Source organism: Equus caballus, chromosome 6 (genome assembly GCF_041296265.1).
Source record: "Equus caballus isolate H_3958 breed thoroughbred chromosome 6, TB-T2T, whole genome shotgun sequence".
Taxonomy (NCBI): Eukaryota; Metazoa; Chordata; class Mammalia; order Perissodactyla; family Equidae; genus Equus; species Equus caballus.
The window spans coordinates 53,568,861-53,594,233 of NC_091689.1; the positions used below are offsets into that span (position 1 = coordinate 53,568,861).

At 44.2% G+C, this 25,373-nt stretch overlaps 2 protein-coding genes across 4 annotated transcripts in view; both read left to right on the forward strand.

The window, feature by feature from the left end:
- DDX47 (DEAD-box helicase 47) overlaps positions 1 to 25,373 on the forward strand; it is a 77,512-nt gene that overhangs the window by 38,017 nt on the left and 14,122 nt on the right. The window contains exons 1-3 of one of the 2 annotated variants that reach the window (XM_070269932.1): positions 21,097 to 21,152; positions 22,004 to 24,364; positions 25,010 to 25,103. In XM_070269932.1, the coding sequence (XP_070126033.1) occupies positions 24,278 to 24,364; positions 25,010 to 25,103 (181 nt within the window). In that variant the 5' untranslated portion in view covers positions 21,097 to 21,152; positions 22,004 to 24,277. Of the gene's footprint in view, positions 1 to 21,096; positions 21,153 to 22,003; positions 24,365 to 25,009; positions 25,104 to 25,373 lie in introns of those variants that run through there. The other variant, XM_001501444.7, reaches the window with a different exon arrangement.
- Positions 1,195 to 6,404, forward strand: APOLD1 (apolipoprotein L domain containing 1). 2 transcript variants are annotated; one of them, XM_070269934.1, is made up of 3 exons: positions 1,393 to 1,456; positions 1,760 to 1,943; positions 2,779 to 6,404. In XM_070269934.1, exon 3 carries the CDS (start codon positions 2,782 to 2,784, stop codon positions 3,493 to 3,495), a length of 714 nt encoding a protein of 237 aa, XP_070126035.1. In that variant the 5' UTR covers positions 1,393 to 1,456; positions 1,760 to 1,943; positions 2,779 to 2,781; the 3' UTR covers positions 3,496 to 6,404. The 2 variants fall into 2 exon arrangements, with proteins under 2 accessions (XP_070126034.1, XP_070126035.1); XM_070269933.1 differs by lacking the exon at positions 1,760 to 1,943 and having other exon boundaries at positions 1,195 to 1,456.

The window sequence follows — 25,373 nt, forward strand, 5'->3', positions numbered from 1 at the left end:
AAAGATTTAATTGTGTTCATCTAAACCCAAGACACACAAGAAATGTCCAGGGAAGTTGGAGGAGCTTTTGGGAACTGAGGAATCAGTGTATGGTTCCTCCTTGCCCACCCCCACTCCCCGATTCACTCTGGCACACATCTCCTTTGGAATGACTGTCTTTGGGGACAGAGGAAGATATTTTCCCCCTTCTTACCTCAAAAGCGCAGGTAGATGCTGAAGGCATCTTGACTAAGATTATATTTATCCTTTGAGGAACTATAACCAGAATACTTGGACATGGACCAAATTCAGAAAAATCAGGTTCGAAAGGACCATGGCTGTGAGTAGTAGCACATGGCATTGTGTTGATAAACACGATGTGTTATAAAGGTGGGGAATTTAATTGTGTTCCAGAAAGATATGGCTGTTAATACTTTCCAGATAAACCAGACAGTTGAGACAATAATCATTTAAATGAAAAACCAGTTTGGCCTCCCTTATCCGAAGATGAGAGTGTTAGAAAACAGATGATGTATTTGGTGCCCTCTGGTAGGAGGCTTCCAGGCTGAGCTCCAACCGCCTATGTGAATGCCCCAGAAAGCATCTGAGGTGCTCCACGTGTTTTTCACTCCTGAATTATTCAGATAATTGCCCTTCAGCCCATGCTTCACTAACCTGGGGCTGGAATCCCTCCATTTACCTATTGCATGGGCCACAACTACTTCAAATGAAAACCCGGAAGGCAAATCCTGGCTGCTGTTGGAAGTGTATAATTAGCTCCTTGTGCAGCCTGACCCCGCTGATTTTTCTGACGCATGTGGCCTGCAGTGTGCCCTTTTGGAGACCTCCAATATCTTCTCCACAGCTGGAGATGCCCCAAACTGCACACAGCACTTCCTGTGGGTGTGGCCTTGCCTTAAGGCTGCGCACTGAATGGAGCGCATGTTTCAACCACTCACAGATTCACAAAGCTTTTTAAAATACCAAAGTGCACTATGAGTCGCTATATCAGACATAAGAGGGTTCCCTCCCTCTTTTTTCTTTTTAAAAAATAATTTTGTAGTGGTGGCCTCTCAAGAAACACTATAATTGGTCAGCTTGGGGTGGGTTCGTTGTCCTCCTGGATAACGTCATTAGCTATTCTCAGGAGAGGAAAGGCAGGGCATGCCCCCTGGGAGAATGACAGCACTTGTTTCAAGTTGGGGAAGAACTTGTGGTTCTTTTCCTGCGTTTGGGGGAAAACGAACACACAATGTTCATTTCCTAAATACGGGATGTGCTGTGCGGCTGGCAGGTCATTTTCCACCATGTCACATCCTTCGGGATGAAGGCAGCAGGGGCCAGGACAGGAAATGGCAAATTCTCAGAATAAGACAAGGCTTTCCCAGGGCAGTCATTGGTTCTCTGGAACTATAAAACATGCTCATCCAGAAACAGCCCCAGTCTTTTCTTTCCTGGAGATAGCCAGAAGTGAATGGTAAGTGGGGAGCCTGGAGGGACACTGTCTGAAAAATGGCCAGTGGGCTTGTAATACTAGGGTTATATCCTTGGTCCATTATATATTTCGAGTGCCTTTTTCTCCTTTTGCTAAGAGGTATCTTTACCCGGAAATGTACCCCTGATGGGTGGAATTATGGAGGCATGCAGGTAAAATTAAGGAGTCAGGAGACCAGGACTCTAGGCTGGGCTCTGAAGAATCAGCTGATTCTAGAACATGTCTGTGTTTCTGTTTCCTCATCTTTCAGATGAGAATAATGATTTCTGCCCTGATGTCTTGCAGTATTGAAATGCTCTATTTCTGTGGCTTATTTGCCACTTTTAAGAAGTTCCTAATAATGAGGAGTCCAGTGGATATGAAGGTGGGAAACTAGGAAGGATGTGCTTTCACCCCAGGATGTGCAGTTCTCTCTCTTTGTTAGTCATCTTCAACTGGCTTCAGTTCAACTTGGTACAAGAAGCTCTCAGTGAGTCGTTAAAAATTTTGGTGACAACTTTATTCAACTGTTACTTATTTTTTTTTTAAGGAAAATTCCATAATAAAGAGACATTCTGGTATTAATTTAATGTAATTTAGTTTTAATTAAGCACTCATCAAAGAGTGGGATTTCTGAAGACCTGATGAGCTCTAGTTAGAATAAAGTGCGCAAACCACATCTTAGGCTTGATTCTAAGATAAGACCCTGGAATAATAACAGACAGAGAGTTGCTTCAGGCAAGCATCTAACTTAGAAAGATTCGTTTCTTACATTTGATAAACAATATCTGAGTTTTGATTTTTGATTTTTTGCTGACTTGCTTTTTTCACTCCTAAGAGAGAAAAAAACTGTATTGCAAAACTCTTAGGATCCACGTCTTCAAGTAATGAAAGGGCTTTGTAAAGTGGTACAACCCATCACTCGTAAAGCACCGCTTACTTGTAAAGAGACTGCTTGTTATCTTTCAATAGAGCAGAAACCTCAGTCTTGCAACAGACTTCTAATACCATCATTCCCTGCTCACTGAGCTTACATCTTATTTAATAGTTCATAAAGGCCATCCTTAGCGTTCCCTGGGAGAGAAGTGGACGATAGTATTATTCCTATTTGCATATGCGGATTTAAGGTCCTGAGAACTTGTGTGACTTGTCCCAGATTATAGAACTGGTTTTTGAGAACTTGACACATGACTCACTGGAAAATGACCCGTTTCCCCATGCATGGCAGTAGCTGTTGTGTTTAACTTTTGCACATGGGAACCCCGAGCCGGAGCAGCCTGCAGGCACGGAGTCTCTGGGCTAACTGCGCGTCTGTGTCCCCGCAGGGCATGGAGAGGCCGGCGGCTTGGGAGCTGCAGGGCGCCGACGCGCTGCGCCGCTTCCAGGGGCTGCTGCTGGACCGCCGCGGCCGGCTGCACGGCCAGGTGCTGCGCCTGCGCGAGGTGGCCCGACGCCTCGAGCGCCTCCGCCGGCGCTCCCTGGCCGCCAACGTGGCGGGCAGCTCCCTGAGCGCCGCGGGGGCCGTCACCGCCATCGTGGGGCTCTCGCTGAGCCCGGTCACCCTGGGGGTCTCGCTTCTGGCCTCGGCCGTGGGGCTGGGGATGGCCACCGCCGGAGGGGCCGTCACCATCACGTCCGACCTCTCCCTGATCTTCTGCAACTCCCGGGAGCTGCGGAGGGTGCAGGAGATCGCGGCCACCTGCCAGGACCAGATGCGCGAGATCCTGAGCTGCCTCGAGTTCTTCTGCCGCTGGCAGGGCCGCGGGGACCGCCAGCTGCTCCAGTGCGGGAGGAACGCCTCCGTCGCCCTGTACAACTCTGTCTACTTCATCGTCTTCTTCGGCTCACGTGGCTTCCTCATCCCCAGGCGGGCCGAGGGGGCCACCAAAGTTAGCCAGGCCGTGCTGAGGGCCAAGATTCAGAAACTGGCAGAGAGCCTGGAGTCCTGCACCGGGGCTCTGGACGAACTCAGTGAGCAGCTGGAGTCCAGCGTCCAGCTCTGCACGAAGAGCAGCCGTGGCCACGACCTCGATCTCTGCTGACCAGCCCGCACGGTTGTTTTTCTGAGAACATCCTTTCCCCCTTATGACCGAGGTCAAAAACATCCCCATGGGATGCTCCAAATTTGTAGCTCCCTCAGGAAAACACCAAGTTGGGTTAGGAGCTGAGTGCAAAGGATGAGAAAAACTGTTGCTGAAGCGGGGGTCCTCCCAGCCCTTCATTCCCCATCACTGTGACGTCCTCCCTGGGGTTGACTGCCAGGGACTTTTTACTTGTCTGTTCCTAGTGGGATATGTGGCCTGAAAACGATTTTTCCTTCGTCAAAACCATTCAGTCTTCATACAGCTGGGAATTCCTGTTTTGAAGTTGTTGTTGGGGGTGGGGGGGCGGTCCCTGTGCCTGTGCCGGGGGTCCGAGTGGAGGCTGGAGAGGGTGCAGACACGGCCACCCTCTGGGCCTCTCCAAGCCCCACTAGGCTTTGAGTTCCTCAAAATGCCTGTGAGAGGAGACACTAGCTGTAAAACCTCTCTTCCAGAGTTTCTGAGTAAAAGAATTCCAGAATCCAGAGCGAACAGACCCCCTCTGAACTTGGAGGAGGGTTCAAGACCCAAGAGAGGCCCCTCCAGATGACATGCCAGTCCCCTCACCTCTCAGCTTGCCTGCAGATCCAGCCTGGGGATGGAGCAGACCTTCCTGGGTGGCTTCATATCCAGACCTCCAGGGCCTCTGAGAGGGGAAACAGCTAACTGGTCATATAAACCCCACCGCCTTGCAGCAAGATGAGGCCAAGGAAGATGAAGTGAAGAACAGCTTCATTTACTAACATCACAGAGCGGGGAAGAGAGCAATGGCTTTTGAGTTAGACAGTCCTGGGTTTATTACAGCCGCGGTCACTACTGTGGGACCTTGAGGTATTCACTGAGATAAAGCACCTAGAACAGTGTCTGGCTCACAGAGTGGCCCCTGGACTGGCAACATTAGCATCACCTGGGAATTGTTAGAAAAGCAAATTCTTGGACTCAACCCCTGACTCTTTGGAATCAGAAACTCTGGAGGTGGGGCCCAGCAATCTGTGTTTAAACAAGCCTTTCCGGTGGTTCTGATGCCTACCAAGGTTTGAAAACCACTGCAACAGGTGTTAGTTTCTATCCCCTTGATGAGCTTTCATGAAGTCTCATGGCCTCTCTAGGGGCTCCCTGGTCTTCAGAGTCATTCACAGAAGGTTAAGGACAGACTGCGTCCCAGAAGTAAGAGAAAGAATGTGTGTGCGCTCCAGTCCGTGCATCCTGGGCATTTCCCACCATGTAAACTAAGGGATGTAATGGAATCAACCCTGTAGAGGGCAGTGTTGCCCACTCATTGTAGAAACTGGTACAGAAAGGAATGCGAACTTAACCTGAAATTGACCTGTGTTACTTTCTCTGAAAACTGCCAGACCATGTAATTTTTAATTTATTTTGTTTGTTATTTAATTAATGTTTATTATTTGCATTTAATTTTATTTAATCACCACATTTAGGAAATAATAGGACTAGCAAGTTTCTGAATGGGAGACTACTGAGGCTCTTTTCAGGAACTGAGGTTGAGTTTGACTTTCAGAGGCGGGCCGTGGGCTGGAGATTGCAAAGCTCTCCTGGAATGTCTCTCTCCTTCCCACATTAGGTAAAGGTAGGAAGTTTTGAATAGAGAGCCCTGGAGCGGAGTTTAAGCCTATAAATGGAGGCTTGACTGGGGAATGTAGAAGTGATGCAAGTGTATTTATCCTGAAGGTACTTTGCCAGCAGATAACACTTGACCTGAGAAAAGGACCTATTTAGTTCAGGAGAAAACACCCAGTTAGAGGCATGTGAAGGAAACACTTAGACCTCGGAAGCCTGATGTCCTGTGAAGTTCTGTCTTATGGATGATAGACAAAATAACTTGTGTTCCAGTGGTGATGTGCCATCTTTGCATTTTGGGATCTGTGAGAAATCTGTAAGCTGTCTCTAAAAAAATACTTATAATTTCTTCAATTTCCATCCCTACAATTGTAATGTTGAAAAATATGTTGAAAAGTCTTTGGGACCACACACACACAAACTTGGCTGTACTGGTTAATTATGTAATAGGTTTTAAATTGACCCAGTCTACCCGCCTGCTTCACAATGATGGCAGTGTGTCTGAGGGAGTACAGTTTCGGTGCTATGGGGAGGAGTTGGTGTTTCTATATTTTTATATTTCCTGTAAATTGCAATCAATCTGTATCCTGGTTTATTCTGAAATTGGTACTGGTTTCTTTTTAAACTGGTGTCATTTCCTAGACTACCTTGCACAGATGCTAGCATTTTAGATCACCAGAATGTACTTCACATTGTTGTTTGTGTTATGTTGTAAAGGTACAACCACTCCCTAACTCATCTTTTATTAAGGCTTAAGTTTGAATTATTTTCTTCCAATGCCTGAGCTGTTCCCTAGAAATAAACTGGATACTTTTGGAGCCGGCAGAATAAACATTTCCTATCCTTAGGGTATTTTGAGTATTTCAAAGTCCTAAACTTCTGAAGTTATCATTTCAGTGGCCCACTTTACATCTAAGGAACGGTGTCTACTTTGGAACAATACTTTGCACATAATAGGAGCTCAATAAATGTATTTGAATAATGTAATAAACTGTTTAGCTATATTAGTAGGAATCTGTTGAGGATGAAAGATCATCCTGTTATGTGTCTCTTATAAAGATTGGAGCCTCTACCAGGATTTAGTCAAGTGCAGTTAAATGGATCCTAAAGACAAATATTTCTTTCTTTCTTTTGTGGGAATGTGAATAAGGCTTTTCCTTAAGGCCTTCATTCTATAAACAAACAGACTGAAATGGTATGTTGTAAAGGGGAGAAGGGAGAGAGGTATTTAGTTTACAAGAGTACTTCAGAAAAATGTCCGAGTTTGAAAAATAAATATGTTTGTACTGAAAGTTCAAGTGCTCCTGTTAGTTTCTGGGGTTTACAGTCATTTGGATTGTTTTCTTTCACGATAGAGGAATTCGTTTGGTTTTGCATTTCAAGGATTCAATAAAACTACATGCTACTCTATGAAAAAAAGATCCTTAGCAAACATTCTGATCCTACTAGCTTTGATGCTTTTGCCCTCGGGCATCTGTCATTTCTAATATGGTAAATGTCAAAATCAAAAGTATTTACTGGGAGAAAAAAGGGAGAGAAGAGTGGTGTAAAAGCCACTCTAGATCAGATATGTCAGACAATCAGTCAACTTGATAGATTTCTCATTCAATACCTTGCCGGGAAAACATAGTAGAGGGAATCGAGACATTGAGATAAAGCCATTGTGCAGAGATAAATGGGGATACAGTTAAATGCAGTAATTTTTGAATTCCACATTTTTTTCCCACTGTAGCAAGATCAGTTCTTTCCTTTTATTAAAATAAATTGCCCATTCCTCAAGCTTTTTGATCTTTCTGTAATTAATTACCTAATCTCATGTTTGCCCAGGTATGAATTAATAACTTTGAAAAAGGGCAGATGTTTAATCATTTTCACTTAGAATATTCAGCATCAAATTGTCTACATCCATTTTTAAAAAGTAATCAACTCATATACAGGAATTCTCTTATTATCTAGAAATCAGACTTCCAGCAGTTTCAAAACCTTTGAACATAATTCCAACCTGGGAAGTAATTGAAAGGAAGCCTAGAATCAGCCAAATTAGCCTTCACAAAACCTAAACATTAGAGAGAGGGAGGAGGGGAGGTCAAGGGGCACCATCTATATTAGGAAGGCAAGACTTTCCCAGAAATCTCCAGGGGACTTCACCTTGCAAGTCACTGATCTTGACAATGCAAGGCAGGCTGGGAAACATAGTACTTTTAACGAAGAATTTGCTGCTCCCAATATACCTACGATTCTGTTTGTAAGGAAGAAAAGGAAGGTGAACATTGAGTAGAGGGTTCAGCAATCCAAACAAAGAGCCTGTAGGGGTTGCTGCAGTCTGCTGAAAACTACAGCCCTGCAGGTGACCGCGCTATCCGAGTGCCAGCCTCTGAGTTTCCACCTTGGAAACATCTCTGGGCCCAGATGCTGCACTATTAATGACCGTGCAACCAAAAAAAGGCTGTGTTGGCAGGACGTTGACTGTTTGCAAAGGTCAGCCACAAGCTGGGATCCTATCTTTGCTGAAGCATATGGTATTCCTGTCATAACAAGTGTTCTTTTAGTTAATTGCAATAAATCTCTCCTTGGTGAGTTGACAGGAGGTTGGGATGTTACTTTTTGCTCCTGGCAAACTTATAAGAGAGACAGTAAACCCCGCTGTGGTCTGGAATAGGACAGAGAGTGAGCCCTAAGATCTGGAAATACTTCCTTAGCAACCAGGGAGTTGTTAGGAGAGGAGAAATCATGCTGATGAAGTAAGACCCCTCCAGGTGCCAGGGAGGAACATTGGAGACCCTCAGCACCACTGACCCTCATTGGTGTTAGCACGCGGTGGTAGAGAGAAGGCCCTCAATGTGGTCTTGCCTGCACAGGTAAAGCTTGTCTACACAAAGCTACATCTGAGGGGTGAGGTTTAATCTCATTTTATATTTCCAGTGTGACCCCAGGGGTGGGAGTGCAGGCAGGCCTGTGGCCTGATTTGCCCCAGAAGTTTAGTAACAAGTCACAGCCAAGGCCTCTGCCCCCCAAACACACAGGAGCAGCCATAGCCTGGCTCGTTTCAGCATTTGTGTGGCTACAGCTGTCAAATTTACCAAAATAGTTGTACTTGAGAGAAGCTTTTTGTGTAGATGGAGTTGAGGAGGGAGGGGCAGTGATGTCTCAAATCTTTCTTTCTTTCTTTTTTGAGGAGGATTAGCCCTGAGCTAACATCTGCCACCAATCCTCCTCTTTTTTGCTGAGGAAGACTGGCCCTGAGCTAACATCTGTGCCCATCCTCCTCTACTTTATATGTGGGACGCCCGCCACAGCATGGCTTGACAATTGGTGCATAGTTCTGCACCCAGGATCTGAACTGGCAAACCCAGGGCCACTGAAGCGGAACATGCGAACTTAACTGCTGCGCCACTGGGCCAGTCCTCAAATCTTTCTTTTAGGCTAAAAACTTCTTTTTTCCAGGCTCCCTGGTTGACATGCAGATATTTATTGAAACTAACCTTGCTATGAAAACTACAATGTCAAAATTTCATTGAAGAACAATACTTTTCTCAGGATTTAAGTAAAATGACATTTAGATAATAAATATAGAAAATAAATGTGGATATTTAAAGATAATAATAATCATTGCTAACATTTATTGAAAACTTACTAGGTATTGTCCTATGTATAGTTTGACGTGTATTATCATATTTACCTTTCAGAAATCTTATGAGGTGGACACTATAATTACCCTATATTTTTAGATAAAGAAAGTGAGGAAGTGAGAGGTTGTACAGCTAGCAAGAGGTGCCCCAGGATTTTAATCTACCAGCCTGACGCCAGAGTTATGTTCTTAACTCTTCTGAATATACATTCCTGACATAAAATAATAGTTCACAATAGTGACAACATCAATAACAATAAGCTGATGGATTCATTCATTCATCCAGAAAACATTTATTGAGTACTCACCCTTGAACCACCTGCTGTCAATTGTAAGCAATGCAGACAGGGTTCCAGATCTGATGGCACTGACAATCTGGTAAATCTTTTTTTTTTTAATTGTGGTAACATTGGTTTATAACATCATATACGTTTCAAGTGTACATTATAATATATTTTGAATTCTGTGTAGATTACATCATGTTCACCACCAGAAGACTAATTACCATCCATCACCACACAAATGTACCTAATCACCCCTTTCACCTCCTCCCTTCCCTTTTCCTCTCTAGTAACCACTAGTCCAATCTAGCTACATGTCGCTATGTATTTGTTTGTCGGTTTTATCTTCTACTTATGAGTGAGATCATACAGTATTTGACTTTCTCCCTCTGACTTATTTCACTTAGCGTAATACCCTCAAGGTCCATCTGTGTTGTCACAAACGGCCGGATTTCATCATTTCTTATGGCTGAGTAGTATTCCATTGTGTGTATATACCACATCTCTATCCATTCGTCCCTTGATGGGCACCTAGGTTGCTTCCAAGTCTTGGCTGTTGTGAATAATGCTGCGATGAACATAGGGGTGCGTGTATCTTTATGCCTTTGAGTTTTCAAGTTCTTTGGATAAATACCCAGCAGCGGAATAGCTGGATCATATGGTAGATCTATTCTTAATTTTCTGAGGAAGATCCATACTGTTTTCCATAGTGGCTGCACCAGTTTGCACTCCCACCAACAATGTACAAGGGTTCCCTTCTCTCTACATCCTCTCCAACAATAATTGTTTCCTGTCTTGTAAATTATAGCCATTCTGATGGGAGTGAGGTGATAACTCATTGTAGTTTTGATTTGCATTACCCTCATAGTTAAAAGATGTTGAATACCTTTTCATGTGCCTGTTGGCCATCTGTATATCTTCTTTGGAGAAATCTCTGTTCAGATCTTTTGCCCATTTTTTAATTGGGTTGTTAGTTTTTTTGTTGTTGAGATGTATGAGTTCTTTGTATATTTTTGATATTAACCCTTTATCAGATATATGGTTTGCAAATATCTTCTCCCAATTGTTAGGTTGTCTTTTCGTTTTGTTGATGATTTCCTTTGCTGTGCAGAAGCTTTTTAGTTTGATGTAGTCCCATTTGTTTATTTTATTTTGTTTATTTCTATTGTTTCCCTTGCCCAGTCAGATATAGTATTTGAAAAAATGCTAAGACCGATGTTGAAGAGCATACTGCTTATGTTTTCTTCTAGAAGTTTAATGGTTTCAGATCCTACATTCAAATCTTTAATCCATTTTGAGTTGATGTTTGTGTGTGGTGTAGGATAATGGTCTACTTTCATTCTTTTGCATGTGGCTGTCCAGTTTTCCCAACACCATTTATTGAAAAGACTTTCCTTTCTCCATTGTATGTTCTTGGCTCCCCTGTTGAAAATTAGTTGTCCATGGGCAGGGTAATCTTATGCCACTAGGTTAATCAATAAGAAATTAAAATGTAGTTTTGCAAATGTTACTATTTGCAAAAAATAATGTGGGTGCGATTTGAAAATGATCAAACTTCAGCTTGGATCATAAAAACTTGTGAACAGATATTTTGTAATGTTGCCCCAGAGGCCCCAGACACAGTAAGATTCTTGTGAACAAAACATCGAGAATGGAAGGACATGATTAATAAGAACTTTTTGCTAACTGCTGATGTGCTGACACAGAAGGTATCGACAGAGACCACACGGACATGAATAAAGGAATTACTGGTTCAACAGGCCTTTCCGGATCTTGTATAAAAAGCTGTGAAAATGAAACTTCTTGGGGTCATTCCATAGAAACCATCACTGAACTTGCTTGTCAGTTTTCTTTTTGTTCCGTGTGTGTAGTCAATTTTAGTATGGTAGCTATGGAGGTGTGAGTAGGAATAAGACTTTAGGTATCAAAAACTATTCAAAATAATAATGCTTTGTCTGTGGATGATTTGTTTTTTAACATTGTTCCCTGAGCTTTTGTATAATAAATACTGTTAATTGTTGGACTTTCATTCTTTCTAACTTCTCTGTAGCATTTGACATTGTTGACTACTTGATTCTTAAAACACTCTTCTCTCTTGAATTCTGTGACATCAGCCTTTCTTACTTGTCTCTCTGTTTAGCTCCCTTGATCGTTTTTCTTTCCCTTCCATCCCTAAACTTCAAGTAGTGTTCCCTGAGCCTCAGACCCAGTCTGTTCCCACTCACCTCGATCAGTGCTTCACTGAGTCCTTCACATCCGTTCCCAGTGTTTCACCAGTCCTGGATTGGATGGTGGTATGGATGAAGCCAGCATTAAAGGATTCTCTTGGGTCAACTTGAATTTGTTGGTTGCAGGAAAAGAAAGTCCTGGCTGTTTCCTGCTACCCTATTCTCCTCATTGGAGTGCTACACTTTGACTTTAGCCAGATGTGGTCTTGACTTATCTGAACAACTAAGAGCAATTTATTTGTGTCTCTTATTCAGACTTATCACATGCTATCTTTTATTAGAGATATTTGTGCCTGCCCCAAGGTTTTTAAGGACAGAAACAATATCTCAGATATCATGACGCCTACCCACAATGTCTCTCCAGCTTCCACCACAGGAAATGCTCCATAAGCATTTGCTAAATCAATGAACAAATGAACAAGCACTCTTTATCTTCATGGATATGCTTCTCAGCGCATCTAAAGCTAAACATAGCCTCCTTCTTCTCTGCAAAACTGTACCCCTTTCACAACCCTTCTACCTCTAGCAAAGGCAACATCAGTATCCCAGTTGCCTACCTTGAAATCTCATCATCATCTCCAAGTTTTCCCCATCCTTCTTTCTCTGATATACCCTTGCCAAGGCATTCCTTCCTGTTAAATGCTGCTCCCACCCAGTTTGACCCATTCCACTGCTGCCACAACACAGCCAGGCTTTTACCTCCTAACACCTGCAACAACTTTCAAACTGGTTTTCCTGATTCTGGGTTCTTTCTGCTCAAATTGGTGCTATGCTCCAATCCTTGACTCATTTACATAAATCACAGTTTTCCTCTTATTCCAACCGAATGGAATGTAACCTTACCTGAAACCTGACTCTGAATTTGAGTACACACCCCAGAGAGCTGCTGAGTTCCCGTGGTGTTTGTTATATTTTAATAGTGTGTTGTGATGAGTGATATTGTGAAGGGCTAAGATGAACTTAAGTCTGTGGTTTTAATGAAAAAACGATGATGTACTTTAGGAACTGTAGAGAAAGGGCTGAGTCAGGAAGAAAAGGTCCAAGGGTCATTGAGGGGGAGCCTGGGGCAGCAGAGGAAGGTGGAAAGCAGAGGGAGAGCAGCGGGAATAGGCTGGATCAGGCCACCACTCGGTGGATATTCTCCATGAAGCTGCAGCACTAGTGGTTTTTTTTTTTTTTTTGGTTTTATTGAGATGTAGTTGACATACAGCATTATATAAGTTTAAGGTGTACAGCTTAATGACTTGATGTGTATATATTGCGAAATGATTAGCACAATAACTTTATAGCATTCATGTCGTATAAATACCAAAAAAAAGAGAAAAAAATGATTTTTTCCTGTGATGAAAACTTTTCGGATCTACTCTCTTAGCAACTTTCAAATATCCCATACAGCAGTGTCAACTATAGTCATCATGTTGCACATTATATCCTCATGACTTATTTATCTTTTTTTAAAAAAACGTTTTTTAAAGATTGGCCCTGAGCTAACATCTGTTGCCAATCTTTTTTTTCCCTTCTTCTCCCCAAAGCTCCCCAGTATGTAGTTGTATATTCTAGTTGTAGGCCCTTCTAGTTCTGCTATGTGGGACGCGGCCTCAGGATGGCTTGATGAGGGGCTCTGGGTCTGTACCCAGGATCCGAACTGGCGAAGCCCCACGGCTGAGTGGTTAAGATCGCGCACTCCGTTTCGGCAACCCAGGGCCGGCCCGTAGGACTTATTGATCTTATAACTGGAAGTTTGTACCTTTTGACCACCTCCATCCAATTCCCCCACTCCCCATCCCTCTGCCTCTGGTAACCACAAATCTGATTTCTTTTTCTATAAGTTTGTTTTTTTTAGATTCTACATATAAGATAGATCATACAGCATTTGTTTTTCTCTGAGTTAGTTCATTTAGGATAATGCCTTCAAGGTCCATCTATGTTGTCACAAATGGCAAGATTTCCTTCTTTTTTATGGCTGAATAGTATTCTATTGTACATGTTTACCACATTTTCTTTATCTATCAGGCCTAGTGGTTTTGACTGCCCTGGAGAGGAGAATCAGACCATCACACCCACCAAAGCAAACTGTTTGCAGGACCTTTGATGGCGCGAAACAGGAGCAGAGAGGAAAGGCAGTTCTCTGTTGAAGCTGGTATCTCACCCCCACAGCCTCTTGAACATGTGAGGTTGGCATAAAACCTCCAGCCCCGCCCTAGGTCAGCACTAAGTCCCTTGCTAAAGCCATCGGGTTTTGTAGCTGAATCATAAATCTATGATGCTGACAATGAACTTCCTGACTTCCGAAAGCTTTCCTCCCCAGAGTGATCTCCTTTGTGAGGGGTGTTATCTAAAGAGGGGAAGACTTCAGAGTGATCTGGGGTACCATTTCCCATGTGTCCAGCATGAGCAGTTCTGGAAGCTTTCTCGTGAAGTTGGTAACCCACATTTACCTCTCAGAAAAGGACTGGAGGACACCATCACCTTTGGCGAGCAGGAGCTATTAAGAGAGATTTTTCCCATGTGTACCTCAGTGAAGTTGGACCTTGTCCCCACACCCCTGCTGCTTCTGTCCTTACCAGGGAGGAGCAGTGCTGGCCTAGGGTAATAACCCATCTCCAGGAGCTCAATTTAGTTTGTTACTTCTTTTACATACAAGCACATGACCTTTCTACATCACACCTACTGCTTTATCTCGCCTCTCTTCATCCCCTCCCATACACATGACACACCTACTGACACACAGATATTTAGTCATTCTACAAAATGTTTATTGAGTGCCTACTATATGCTAGGTGTTTTTCTAGACACTGAGCACAGAGTACTGAATGAAAGAGTCCAGTATCTTGGTCATCATGGAGTTTGTATTCTAGTGATGATAGGGGATGCAGGTGTAAGTAAATAAGTAAGCATCTACTTTGTGAGATGGTGTGTATTTGTTTCCTATTGCTGCTGTAACAAATTACTGCAAACCTAGTGGCTTAAAACAACACAAATTTCTTTTCTTACAGTCAGAAGTCTGACATGGGTCTCACGGGGCTACAACAAAGTAGTTGGCAGGGCTGTGATCCTTCCTGGAGGCTCTAGGGGAGACTCTATTTCTTGCCTGTGCCACCTTCTAGAGGCTGCTGCGTTCCTTGGCTCTTGACCCTCCTTCTCCCTCTTCCAAGCCTGCAATGATGAGTCGAGTCCTTCTCCCGTTGCATCACTCTGACCTCCTCTTCGCCTTCTCTTCCACTTTTCAGGACCTTGTGATTACACTGGGCCCACCCGGAAAACCCAAGGTCATCTCCCCATTTTAAGGTCAGCTGATTAGCAACCTTAATTCCATCTGCAACCTAATTCCCCTTTGCCAAGTAATAGAACATGTTCACAGATTCTGGGGACTACGTTGTGTACATCTTTGGGGCCATTATTTTGCTTACCATATGGTGACAAGTGCCATGGAGAAAAACAGAGCAAGGACAAGGGAGAGAGTGATGGGGGGGGGGTGGCGGGAAGAGGTTGCAAGTCCTCAGTGACAAGGTGACATTTGAGTGAAGACCTGAAGTTGGTGTGGAGAGATCCATGAGGGGATCTGAGGCAAGATCATGCCAAGCAGAGGGAACAGACGGGACAAAGACTCTAAGGCAGAAGCATGCCCGACATGTTTAAGGAACAGGGAGAAGCTCAGCATGGCTGGAGTGGAGTGGGTGATGGCGAGCGTGGTGGGAGATGAGTTCAGAGAGGTGTTGGGGCTGGAACATGAGGGGCCTTATAGACTGCTGTAAGGACTTTGACTCTTACTCTGAGTGAGATGGGAAGTCAACAAAAGGTTTTGAGCAGAGGGATGATCTGATCAGACTTATGTTTTAAAAGAATCCCTTTGCTGCTATGTTGAAAGGTAAGAGTGGAGGCAGAAAACTAGTTAACAGGTTATTGACGCTCCAGGTGAGAGGTGTTGGTAGCTAGGAGTGGAGAAAAGTAGTCACATTCCAGATATAGTACGAAGGGAGACCAACAGGATTTGTTGACAGATTGGATGTGGGAGGTGAGAGAAAGAGAGGAGTTTTGGCCTGAGTCATGTAGAAGGATGATGTTGCTATTTGCTCATATGGAGAAGACTGTGGGAGACGCAAGATGGGGAGGAATGGAATCAGGAGCTCAGTTTTAGAGATGCTAAGTTTGAGATCCCTGATATATCCAAGAGGAAAGGACAAGTAGATGGTTGCTTATATGAGTCTGGAGCTCAAGGAAGGAGTTAGAGGGGAGCGATAAATTTGAGGATCAAAAGAAATTAGGTGGTATTTAAAGCCATGAGACTGGCTATGAGCACTAAGAGAATGAGTGGAAATAGAGAATATATAGAATAGGCCCAAGGACTCAGCGTTGGGTCCTCTAACACTCAGAGTGAGGAGCGGGTGGGAATGAGGAGGAGCTAACTAAGAAGACTGAGGAGTGGCCAGCAGGGCAGGAGAAAAACCAGGAGTCTGTGGTGTCTTGGAAGCCAAGTGAAAAGGATTTTTCAAGGAGAAGGAAGCCAAATGCTGCTGCAGGGTCAAGTAAAATGACAAGTGAGAATTGGCCATTGGGTTTAGCAGTGTGGAGGTCCCTCATGACCTGACGAGCAGGAAAACAGAGGCAAAGCCTTACTGAAGTGGGTTCGAGAGACAGGAATTGGAGGCTGCTTGTTTAGACAACTCTTTTGAAGAGTTTTGCTGTCAAGGGGAACAGAGAAGTGGGTAGCAGATGGAGGGGGATGAAGGGTCATGAGAAACAATTTTTAAGATGAAGAGAAATAATAGCATATGGATATGCTGTGAGAATGATCCATTAGAGGGAAAAATTGAGGGGGCAAGAGAGAAAATAGAGACTTTGGAGGAGTGTCCTTGAGAAAGCAAGAGGGTGGGATTGAGCCCAAGTGCACAAGCGGAGGAGTTGGCCTTCATTTGGTAGGAGCATTGAAAGGACATCCTCAGAACAAGGGGCAGGACGGGGAAGGTGACAAAATTGGCGTGGGAACTTGTGTAAGTTCTCTTCATTTTCCGCTGAAATAGGAAGCGAGGTCATCAGCTGAGACTGACAATGGGCAGGGGGCATTGGATGGTTGAGAGGATGTTTAGGAGGGTGGGAGAGAATGGACTAAGGAAATGCCCCAGGCTTCCCAGGCAGCATGAAGGGCCACTTACAGAGGGGCAGTTTGGTGAGTGTGTTTTAATTTGGTATATTTGGGGAGCCTAATCTCTTTTCCTTAGCATCTCTGCTAGTTAGAGTTCTCAGATTCAAAGAGCAGAAGCTCTTCTATCTAGTTAAGCAGAAAAGAAATTTGTTAAAGCATATTGGGAAGCTCACAGAATCTCCAAGGTGAAAGGAAGGCTTGGGGGCAATGCGGCCAGGAACAACAGGCAAACCAAGTTGTGAGATCACTCCAGCGGAAACTCCACCGCTGCTGTCATTAGTCTAGGATACCTCATACTGTGTGTCCCACACAGGGTCTGGACACGAGCACGTTTGCCACTGCTGCCCCCTTAAACTGGACACCTGTGCTAACGTCAGTGTCCATTTCCTTGTGTTGCTCTCTTCTGAGCTAAGCTCTGGTGTGCTTGTGTCTGTTGGGTAAAGACCAAGTCACCTGTCTGCACCCTTAGGGCAAAGGAGGACGAGAGAGTCCGTTTCTAGTTTTTCCTTAAGGAGAAGGACTTGCACAGGGGTAATTTTGTCAATCATCGGAAAACTGTTCCAAAGACATTGGGCTATCACCAAGCGTGAGAAATGTCCAGGAGAGCAGTTAATGTTTTATTGAATTTGTTTATTTCAAACATTTAGACATCAAATGCCTTATACTTAAATTCACATGCTTGTATTTGAAAGTGTGGCTGGAAGCTGCTGTGTATTATACTTATTATTTCATTGTGGCAATGATATTTGAACTGCCAAGGAATTTCATGAACACCTCCATTTCTAGTAATTTGTTTTGTAAAAAATTGTATATGCATTAAAAAAAACCCACACTTGTATGAAAGGAATATGAAACAACTAGGAAACCAGGAAATGAGTCAATGCGGCCTTTCCTTTATTACCCACCCCCTAGTATGAAGTGACCTTGAAACTCTAGCCTTTGTGGTTTTCTATGTATTATAACATAACATTTGAATTTCCTGCTTATTGTTGACTTCAGGTTAAACCCATTCCTTCCATATTTTATGTACTGTAATTCTCAGTCTGAGACATCAGATTTTTTTCAGGTACTGGACATAAAAAAAACCTCTTATCCTAAAGACCCAAGGCTGGAAGTGGACCAAGAAGTTCTGGCTAAAGTTCAAGGGACAAATGGCAGGTTTGGTAGAGAAGCTGGCCTTACTGCCACTGTGAGCTGCTCCTAGCCATTGCCTATGGGGTGAGTGGTGCCCACCACAGGAGCGGCTGCATGCAGCCTTGTTAAATTCCCACTCTCCAAGGTCAATTTCTCTAGTTTTTTTTTTTCCCCAAATTGAGAAACTCCCTGTGTTCCATGTAATTAGCAAATTAATAGGCTCTGGGGATTTATTCATGCCAAGCACAGTCACAGGAGACTAATCTACATACCAGTCATTTATTCACTGGACAACTATTGGCTGCATGTCTATTCTGTGCTGGGCACCGGGAATTGCAGTGGGGCATAACACAGATGCAATCACTGCTCTCATGGTGCTGATGGTCTGGTGGGAAATTAGACTGTAATAAAATTCATTTTGGACTATGGTGGTAGTGATAGAAAGGGAGGAGAAGTAGAGGCACTCAAAATAAATTTTGGCAGCAGAGACTGTAGGACTTGCTGATGGGGAGGCTGGAGGAAAGGAAGAGGTGAGATGAAGAAGGTGGAGAGAGAAGCAAGTATGGGGAAGAAATCCAGATCCCAATGTTTTAATGTTCATTGGAAGATAAGGCCAAGTTGAGACTCAAAACTAATTATCCATAGAAGAGACACCCTTTGGGGTGTGTAACTACACAGGAGTAAAGTAACTTGGCTTAAGCTAATTGAAAATTTTAAGGCATATTACTTATATTTCCATCTCCCTTCGCCATACTAGGGATAACATTGTGGCACTACAGTGTGTTGGTTAGAGAGTGAGTTCTGGAGTCAGTCTGCCTTGGTTCAAGTCCTAGTTTCTATAATAACCATCACCTTCTGAACATGACCTTGCTCCCCTTATCCTCCCACATATCTGCCTCTCCTCCAGTGTTTTCTATGTAAAGGTTTTGCCACATTTCTAGTTGCTCAAGACAGAAACCTAGCAACCACTGACACATCCCAATCATGAGGATTTATCTAACCTCTACGAATCCTTGACCTCTGTCCAGTTCTCTCCAGCCCCACTGCCCCTATCTGGTCCAAAATACCATCCTCTTTTGCCTGAACAACTGCTAAGTGATCTTCCTGCCTCCCTCTCCCTGACCCAGTCTGTTCTCCACTGCAGCCAACTGAAAGATCTTTTCAAGTGCATCCCTGACAAAATCTCTTCAAAGGCTTCCATTGACTTGAGAACAAAGTCCCAAATCCCCAGATCCTTTACAAGGCCTATGAGGTCCTAAATATTCAGGTCCCTCCCCATACCTCCAGCTTCATCATAAACCACCATTTTATAATCTCTATAAACTTCGTCTGACTTTTTTCTACTGTAAGGCCTAAATTAGAAGGTTTTTTTCTGTCTGCAAACTGCTCACTACTCCCTATGGAGCTAGAAAAAGTGCTATTCCTCTCTCAGTTTAAAAGTCACTTCCACAGGGAAAGTGCCCCTCATGATTAACAGAGAAAAATTAGGTCATCCTGTCAAGGGATAATTGCCCCAAGGAACTCAAGGGTGTGTTTGGAAGCATTTAACTGTTGTTTCAAATTGGTTTTTTCCTTTTGTCATGTTAAGGAGACGCAATCACCAACCACGCTGGACCAGACCAAGCCTCACTACAAGAGCTATGCCTTTGATCTTTGCCTTATTTTTAATGCTAAGATCTCTCCAGGAGCAGTTTAGGCTTTATTACTGTAACCTGCAGTGTATGTGGAAGGATGTTTTCCAACTGAGCCCGTGCAAGAGAATACTCACCTCTCCCTTTTGAATATTCATTCCCCATCCGAAATAAAAGGTCCCTGCTTCCCTTTGTTCTTGTTCGGGACGCTATGACTCTAGAAATGATCTCTCATGGTCTCCTATTTGCTGCAAATACGTGTTACTTTATGAGACAACTTACTTCTGGTGGAGAGTCATTTAACTCTCCAGGAGGGAACCAGCCCACTTTGGTTTCAGTAGCAATCCCATTACATGTTACTCTAGCATCTTGTTTTTCTCCTTGGTACCATTCATTTCACTTGTGATGACTTTTTCTGTCTGTCTGTCCCACTTGATTGTCAGGGTTTATTATTATTACTATTTTTTATTATTATTTTTTTTGAGGAAGGTTAACCCTGAGCTAACATCTGCCACCAATCCTCCTCTTTTTGCTGAGGAAGCCTGGCTCTGAGCTAATGTCTGTGCCCATCTTCCTCTACTTTATATGTGGGACGCCTAGCACAGCATGGCTTGCCAAGCGGTGCATAAGTCCGCACCCGGGATCTGAACCAGGGGAACCCCGGGCCGCCAAAGTGGAACATATGAACTTAACCACTGTGCCACCGGGCTGGCCCCTATTATTATCTTTAAAATAGCCTCTCTCCCCGACTGGAGCACAGGTTTCAAGCTTACTGCTGGATCCTAATATCTGGCTTGCAGTCTGCCATAGTGTTTGAGAACACCTGTTGAATAAAAAAGGAAATAAATACAGATTTTCTGTATTTTAAAAAACTTTCAAACTAAAAGCAAAAAGCAAAAGAAAAGAAATCAACAAATAACCAGGACCAGTTATCTTTTTTCCCTAGACACAAATTGGTTAGATAACTAAGTACTTTGTTTGTCAACTCTCTCTTATCTAGAGTCCATGTAGACTGTCCTCTCCTCTCTCTGCCCTCATTCTTACATCATTTATGCCCTATCTTCACTTGAACATAAGTTAAAGATAATTTTCCAGTTGACTGAATCTTGCACTGGTTCCTTCTCGGTGAATATCGAGCGCTTTGTTATAGTGAGTTTTCTCCAAAATAGACTACAGGATATGCAACTTTGGGGAGGATTTTGAGCAGGAATTGATTAGTACCCAATTCCTGTTTGAGTCCCCCACAGAACTTGATGCGGATCAGGGCTGCCCCAGGGAGGGAAGCCCAAGGCGTCCTGGCCTACGTGCCGGTCTGTATGACCTAATTCATACCTAAAGTTATACGACCACACGATAACCAGACCCCACCTGCACTGACACCATTTTAATGACTTTTGACATCATCTTTCCTTTGTCTGGTAAGAATAAGTCACGTACCCATGACTTACAAATTTAGCCCCAACCCTTGACACGTTGCAGCTCTTCAGTGCCCATGGTTCCTGTCCCCATGCTATTCTCTGAATAAAGGAGCACTACTACCAGAACTTGAGAGTCCAAGAAATCTTTCTTTCAACTCTTTGGCTTGCCGAGCCTGCGTCAAACTCTTGACCCTAAGTTTGGGGGCTCATTTTACTTTTGGTCCAGGGGCCACCACTATCCTAACAGGCTCATACCCCACCACAGTCCAGTGTCACCCACCTGTTGAAGGCTTCACCATGGTCCTCAGGCCCTTCCCTTATCCAACAGGCACAGTTGCCATGGTGCCTAGAGCCCACCATACTCTGAGAAAGCTCACAAAAAAGGTTTTAATTTCTTTTAAAATCACAAGAAAAGAAATGAACTTTTAAGTTAAAGAAAATACTTTAATATATAATACTAATGTATTTACCTTTAGACTAATGCAATCATAAACTATAATTTTTAATATTTTTTTGTGGCAGGAGGGGCCCATGAAGGCGAAAGTACTCAGGACCTGTGAAAGCCTGTCAGAGTAAGGTGGGGTCGGTCACTTCGCCCTCTCCTTCTGGAGCCAGTTCATTGTTTCAGGCTCACTTTTCCCCCTCAGCATTTTGAGTATTTATTTGGATTTCCTCTTGAACCTTCCTCATTGTTCTGAAAGTACAGGATATGACACGGCTCAGTTACTAGAATGGGCCTCTATTATTTCCATGACCAGAATACAAATATCCAAAGGACTCCAAACCTGGTAGGAAGAGTCAAAAGCAGACAACTCTCTCAGCTAACGCAGGCTTCTCTCTTTGGAACCCACCTGTGGTCACCCTGTTGGTCTGACAGGAATCCTGTCACCGAGGTGGGTCCTGGTTGAGGCCCACCCTCATCCGTGTGTCCTGGACCAAGGAATGGAACTACGCTGCTGGTGCTGCTGCTGTCATTGCTTGCCACATCCTCCTGACGTCCCTCGGTGCCTGGGAGGCACTGGCACCAGAGGAAGTTTTAAAAATAGTTGACGTCTGAATTATCCAAGAAAAAACAGAGAAGATTTTTCTTGGCTAAATGGACAGTTTTACGTCATAAGAGCAGTTAAGCAGTTTAAATCAGTGTCCCTTTAGAGCAGCGCCAGACCCCCAAGAATCTTATGTGTAATTTTTTTCTTTCCTGTAACACATTTGAACAAAACTTGGGTAACTTTAGACCCTATATTATACACAATTGTATAGTCCTTCCAGTTGTTGCCATCTGGGTCTCCTTTCCAGCCCTCTCAGTCCTGTCTTTCACCTTCTCTCAGCACTTTTCATTTCCCATTCCACTCTCCAACCTGAAATCAGAGAATGAGTCCGAAGGAAGCAAAATAAATACTTTAGCTGCGTCTCTCTTTGTTTTTACAGAAAAATCTGTGCGGCAGAGGAATTCTGAGCGTGACGGTGCAGGCGAGAGCTGCTGGGGATCGCGTAACATGACGTTCTCTTCAGTAAAAGCGTGGATCTGGGCTTCAAGAGGCTCGGGTTCTAGTTTTGTCCGTTGTTACCTTGTTGTGTGACATGCCTCTTGACTCTCCGGGACTCAAGTCTCTCATTTGTCAAACAAGGAGCACAAATTCCCCAGCAGGTCACAAAGCACAGTCAGGACGAGGGAGAGCCAGTGGTATCTGGGTACCTTTTCTTTGGGATTAGTCAACTTCCCCTTATGTCAAAGCATATTATCACTTTGGACATCATCTAAAGTGGCCTCATTCCCAGACCTGGGAAAATGGAGAGGACAGCCATGAGGGAGAACCAAACAGAGACCAGAGGGCTTTGGACTGCGCTGGCACAAGCATGTACCTGTGACTGCCTGATGGAGGTCACCAATTTCAGAGTGATCTATTTTATACAGCACGTGTCTTCTCTCCTTTCCTTTTAACTTGGAGTAAACTGATGTAAAAAGACCAAAGGCCCCAGCCTATCCTGCTGGGGTGTCACCTCAAAGATGGAATCAACCTCACTCCCGAAAGAAACAACCAGTGCAGTCCTTCCTGGTCTGCCACTGCACCCAATGCCAATGCTTTGCTGAATTGTAATTCGTCCAGGCAGGATTATTGGGCATCCATTTTTGTGTCCGGCTGTGTGCTTAGGGCTGGGGGTATGCCTCGTAGATGGTCTCTCTTTTCCATTCTTTCTTCTCTACAGTCTATTTCCATATAGAATTAGAGTGATAGTTTAAATATGTAGATCAAGTTACTTACCTGCTCAAAATCCTCCAGCGGCTTTTTAAAATAGTAGGATACCATCCAAACCCCATCACCTTCTAGTATCGGGCGCTGCAGGGCTGACCTGAGCCTGCTTCTCTGGCCTCACTCTGCCCTTTTTTGTTGTTGCGGACACCACTGTGATTCCTAAATCAGGGCCTTTTTTGGAGTGGTGGTGGGAGGGTCCTCAGGCACGTTGAGCTGAATTGACAATTCTCAGGTCAAGGCACATTATCATCACAAGTGCCCTCCCTTGCTTTGTATATGTATTATCTTTTATCCCCAGTTCCCCAATTTCCCATTTTATCCCAATTCTTCTCCCTCCAGAGGCAACCATTCTAAAATAGCTAAAGTGTGTCTTTCTGTTTGTATGTGTCCCAGCAGAAAGTGATATTTGTGGGCATATATTCTAAATGTACATGACATAGTTTATATTTTTCTCACTAAGCACTAGGTTTTTGAGACCTAGCCATATTGTTATGGCATATTTGTTCACACTATGTACACATTTTAATTATGCACTGTCTCAGCGATGGGCACTGGATTGTGTCCAACTCCCCATCTCCAGAATAACGCTGCAGGGAACTCCCTGGCACCATCTGAGAACCTGCGTGCTGGGCCACAGGTGTGTGCTTGCTGGGTAAAGGGCATGAGACAGACTTCATTTGCCTCAGTAGTGGCAGACTGCTTTCCAGAACAGCTTCACTGGCTACACTCCTTCAGGGCCTTTGTACTTGCTGTTCCCTCTGTCTGAAATAATTGTCATCTGGGCTCTTGAAGTGACTTTCTTCTGTTTGTCAGTGAGGTCTCAGCTCAAATATCACTGCCTCCGAGAGGCCTTCCTCACTCTCTCTGTTATCCCCACAAGCCACTCAGCGCAGCTTACTCTCCAACATTTTTATTTCCATTCATGACATCATAGCACTTTTCACAATTTGCAATTATCTGTGATCACTTATTTATTATCTGTCTTCTCCACGGGGGCAGGGGACGCTGTCCTCTTCACTAGGCATCCAGCATAGCTCTAGCATATGGTAGGCTCTCAACAAATATTATTGAATAAATGAATGAAATAATAATTATAATAAATAAATAGTACTGTGATATCACCATGTTCAAATCTCTATGGTCAGAAGAGCAAGGAACATAACACATGTGAGAAGTGGGGGAAGCTTTTTAAAAGGGACCTAAGGGGAGATGGGAGGTCCTGCATCTCAGTTTCTTCCGCACTCAGCTCAATTCCACAAGTCCGTACGTTTAACATCCATCCCTAATTTTCCTCTCTGGCTTCCATGAAGCCCCACCTGCCCGGCCGGCTGGTGCAAACCCCGGCAAGCCCGCAGTGGGGCGCCAGAACACGCTGCCAGGGAGAACTAAAACTACATTTCCCAGCATCCCGCGCGCCGCCGACCCACTTCCGGAGCCCGCTGGCGACATGGCGGCGTCCGAGGAACACGATTCCCCGACTGAAGTGCCTCAGCCGGCGGTGGAGGAGGAGGAAACTAAAACATTTAAAGACTTGGTGAGAGTGATGACGCTGGCTTGTCGTTGTACTCCCAGCGCCAGGCGCAGGCAGCGTCTGGTGACCTTAGATCCCGGCCGGTGGTGTGCAGAGCAGCGGGGCCTGGCTTCGACTTCCCCGGCATTTCTGAAGCTCGGTCCAGACGCGCTCCCTCGGCCTCTGAGTTTGGGTCGTCGAGGGGCGCTGGTCCCTGAGAGCCCCATTTGCCCTTTTCTCCAGCGTGGTGTGGCAACGTTTGTATCTGTCTGGGAGGTTGGGCATGTGGCGAATCGGCTTTTTTTAATATCTTGGGCGTTGTCTTCCGATGAACCAGGTCTGGGTTCTGACCCAGGCGCTCCCTCGAGGCACGTTCTCTCTCTGTGCCTCACTTTCCACATCTGTAAATTGGGACAATAATAAGTGCCTCAGAGAATTGTGAGGATTAAATGAAATACGTGTAAAGAACTTGCCTTTGTCCCTGGTGAGTAAAGTGTTCCTTAGGTCTCGAGCCTCATGGTCCTCGTGGGTAAAGAGTAGACAGGATAGACTGAATCAAAGTGTAAGGGATGCACGTGTCGCCAGCCAGGTGGCTCTGACAGTCACTTAATTAGGAGGGAGGCGAGTGTCTGTGGTTGTTTGCTAAAGGGTGTTTCTCTGAATTCTAAGGGTGTGACAGATGTGTTGTGTGAAGCTTGTGACCAGTTGGGATGGACAAAGCCCACCAAGATCCAGATCGAAGCTATTCCTTTGGCCTTACAAGGTAGGTTGAAATTCAGTACGTGACCTGCTACAGATTGACTATGAAGTTACATTCACTTAAATACTTCCCACTTTTGAGAGCTGTTGCTTGCATCCTTCAAGTGAAATAAAAATATGGTCACTAAGGAAACAAAGTTTGTGGCTTTTTGGCTTTTGAAAAAGTATTTCTCCTCTTTTACTGAGCTTCCTTTCTCTCTAAGGGGATTCGTTGTCTGCAGCAGATGCTGACTTTAAGGAAGCGCTTGATTAAAGTGTGCTAACAAGAAACTTG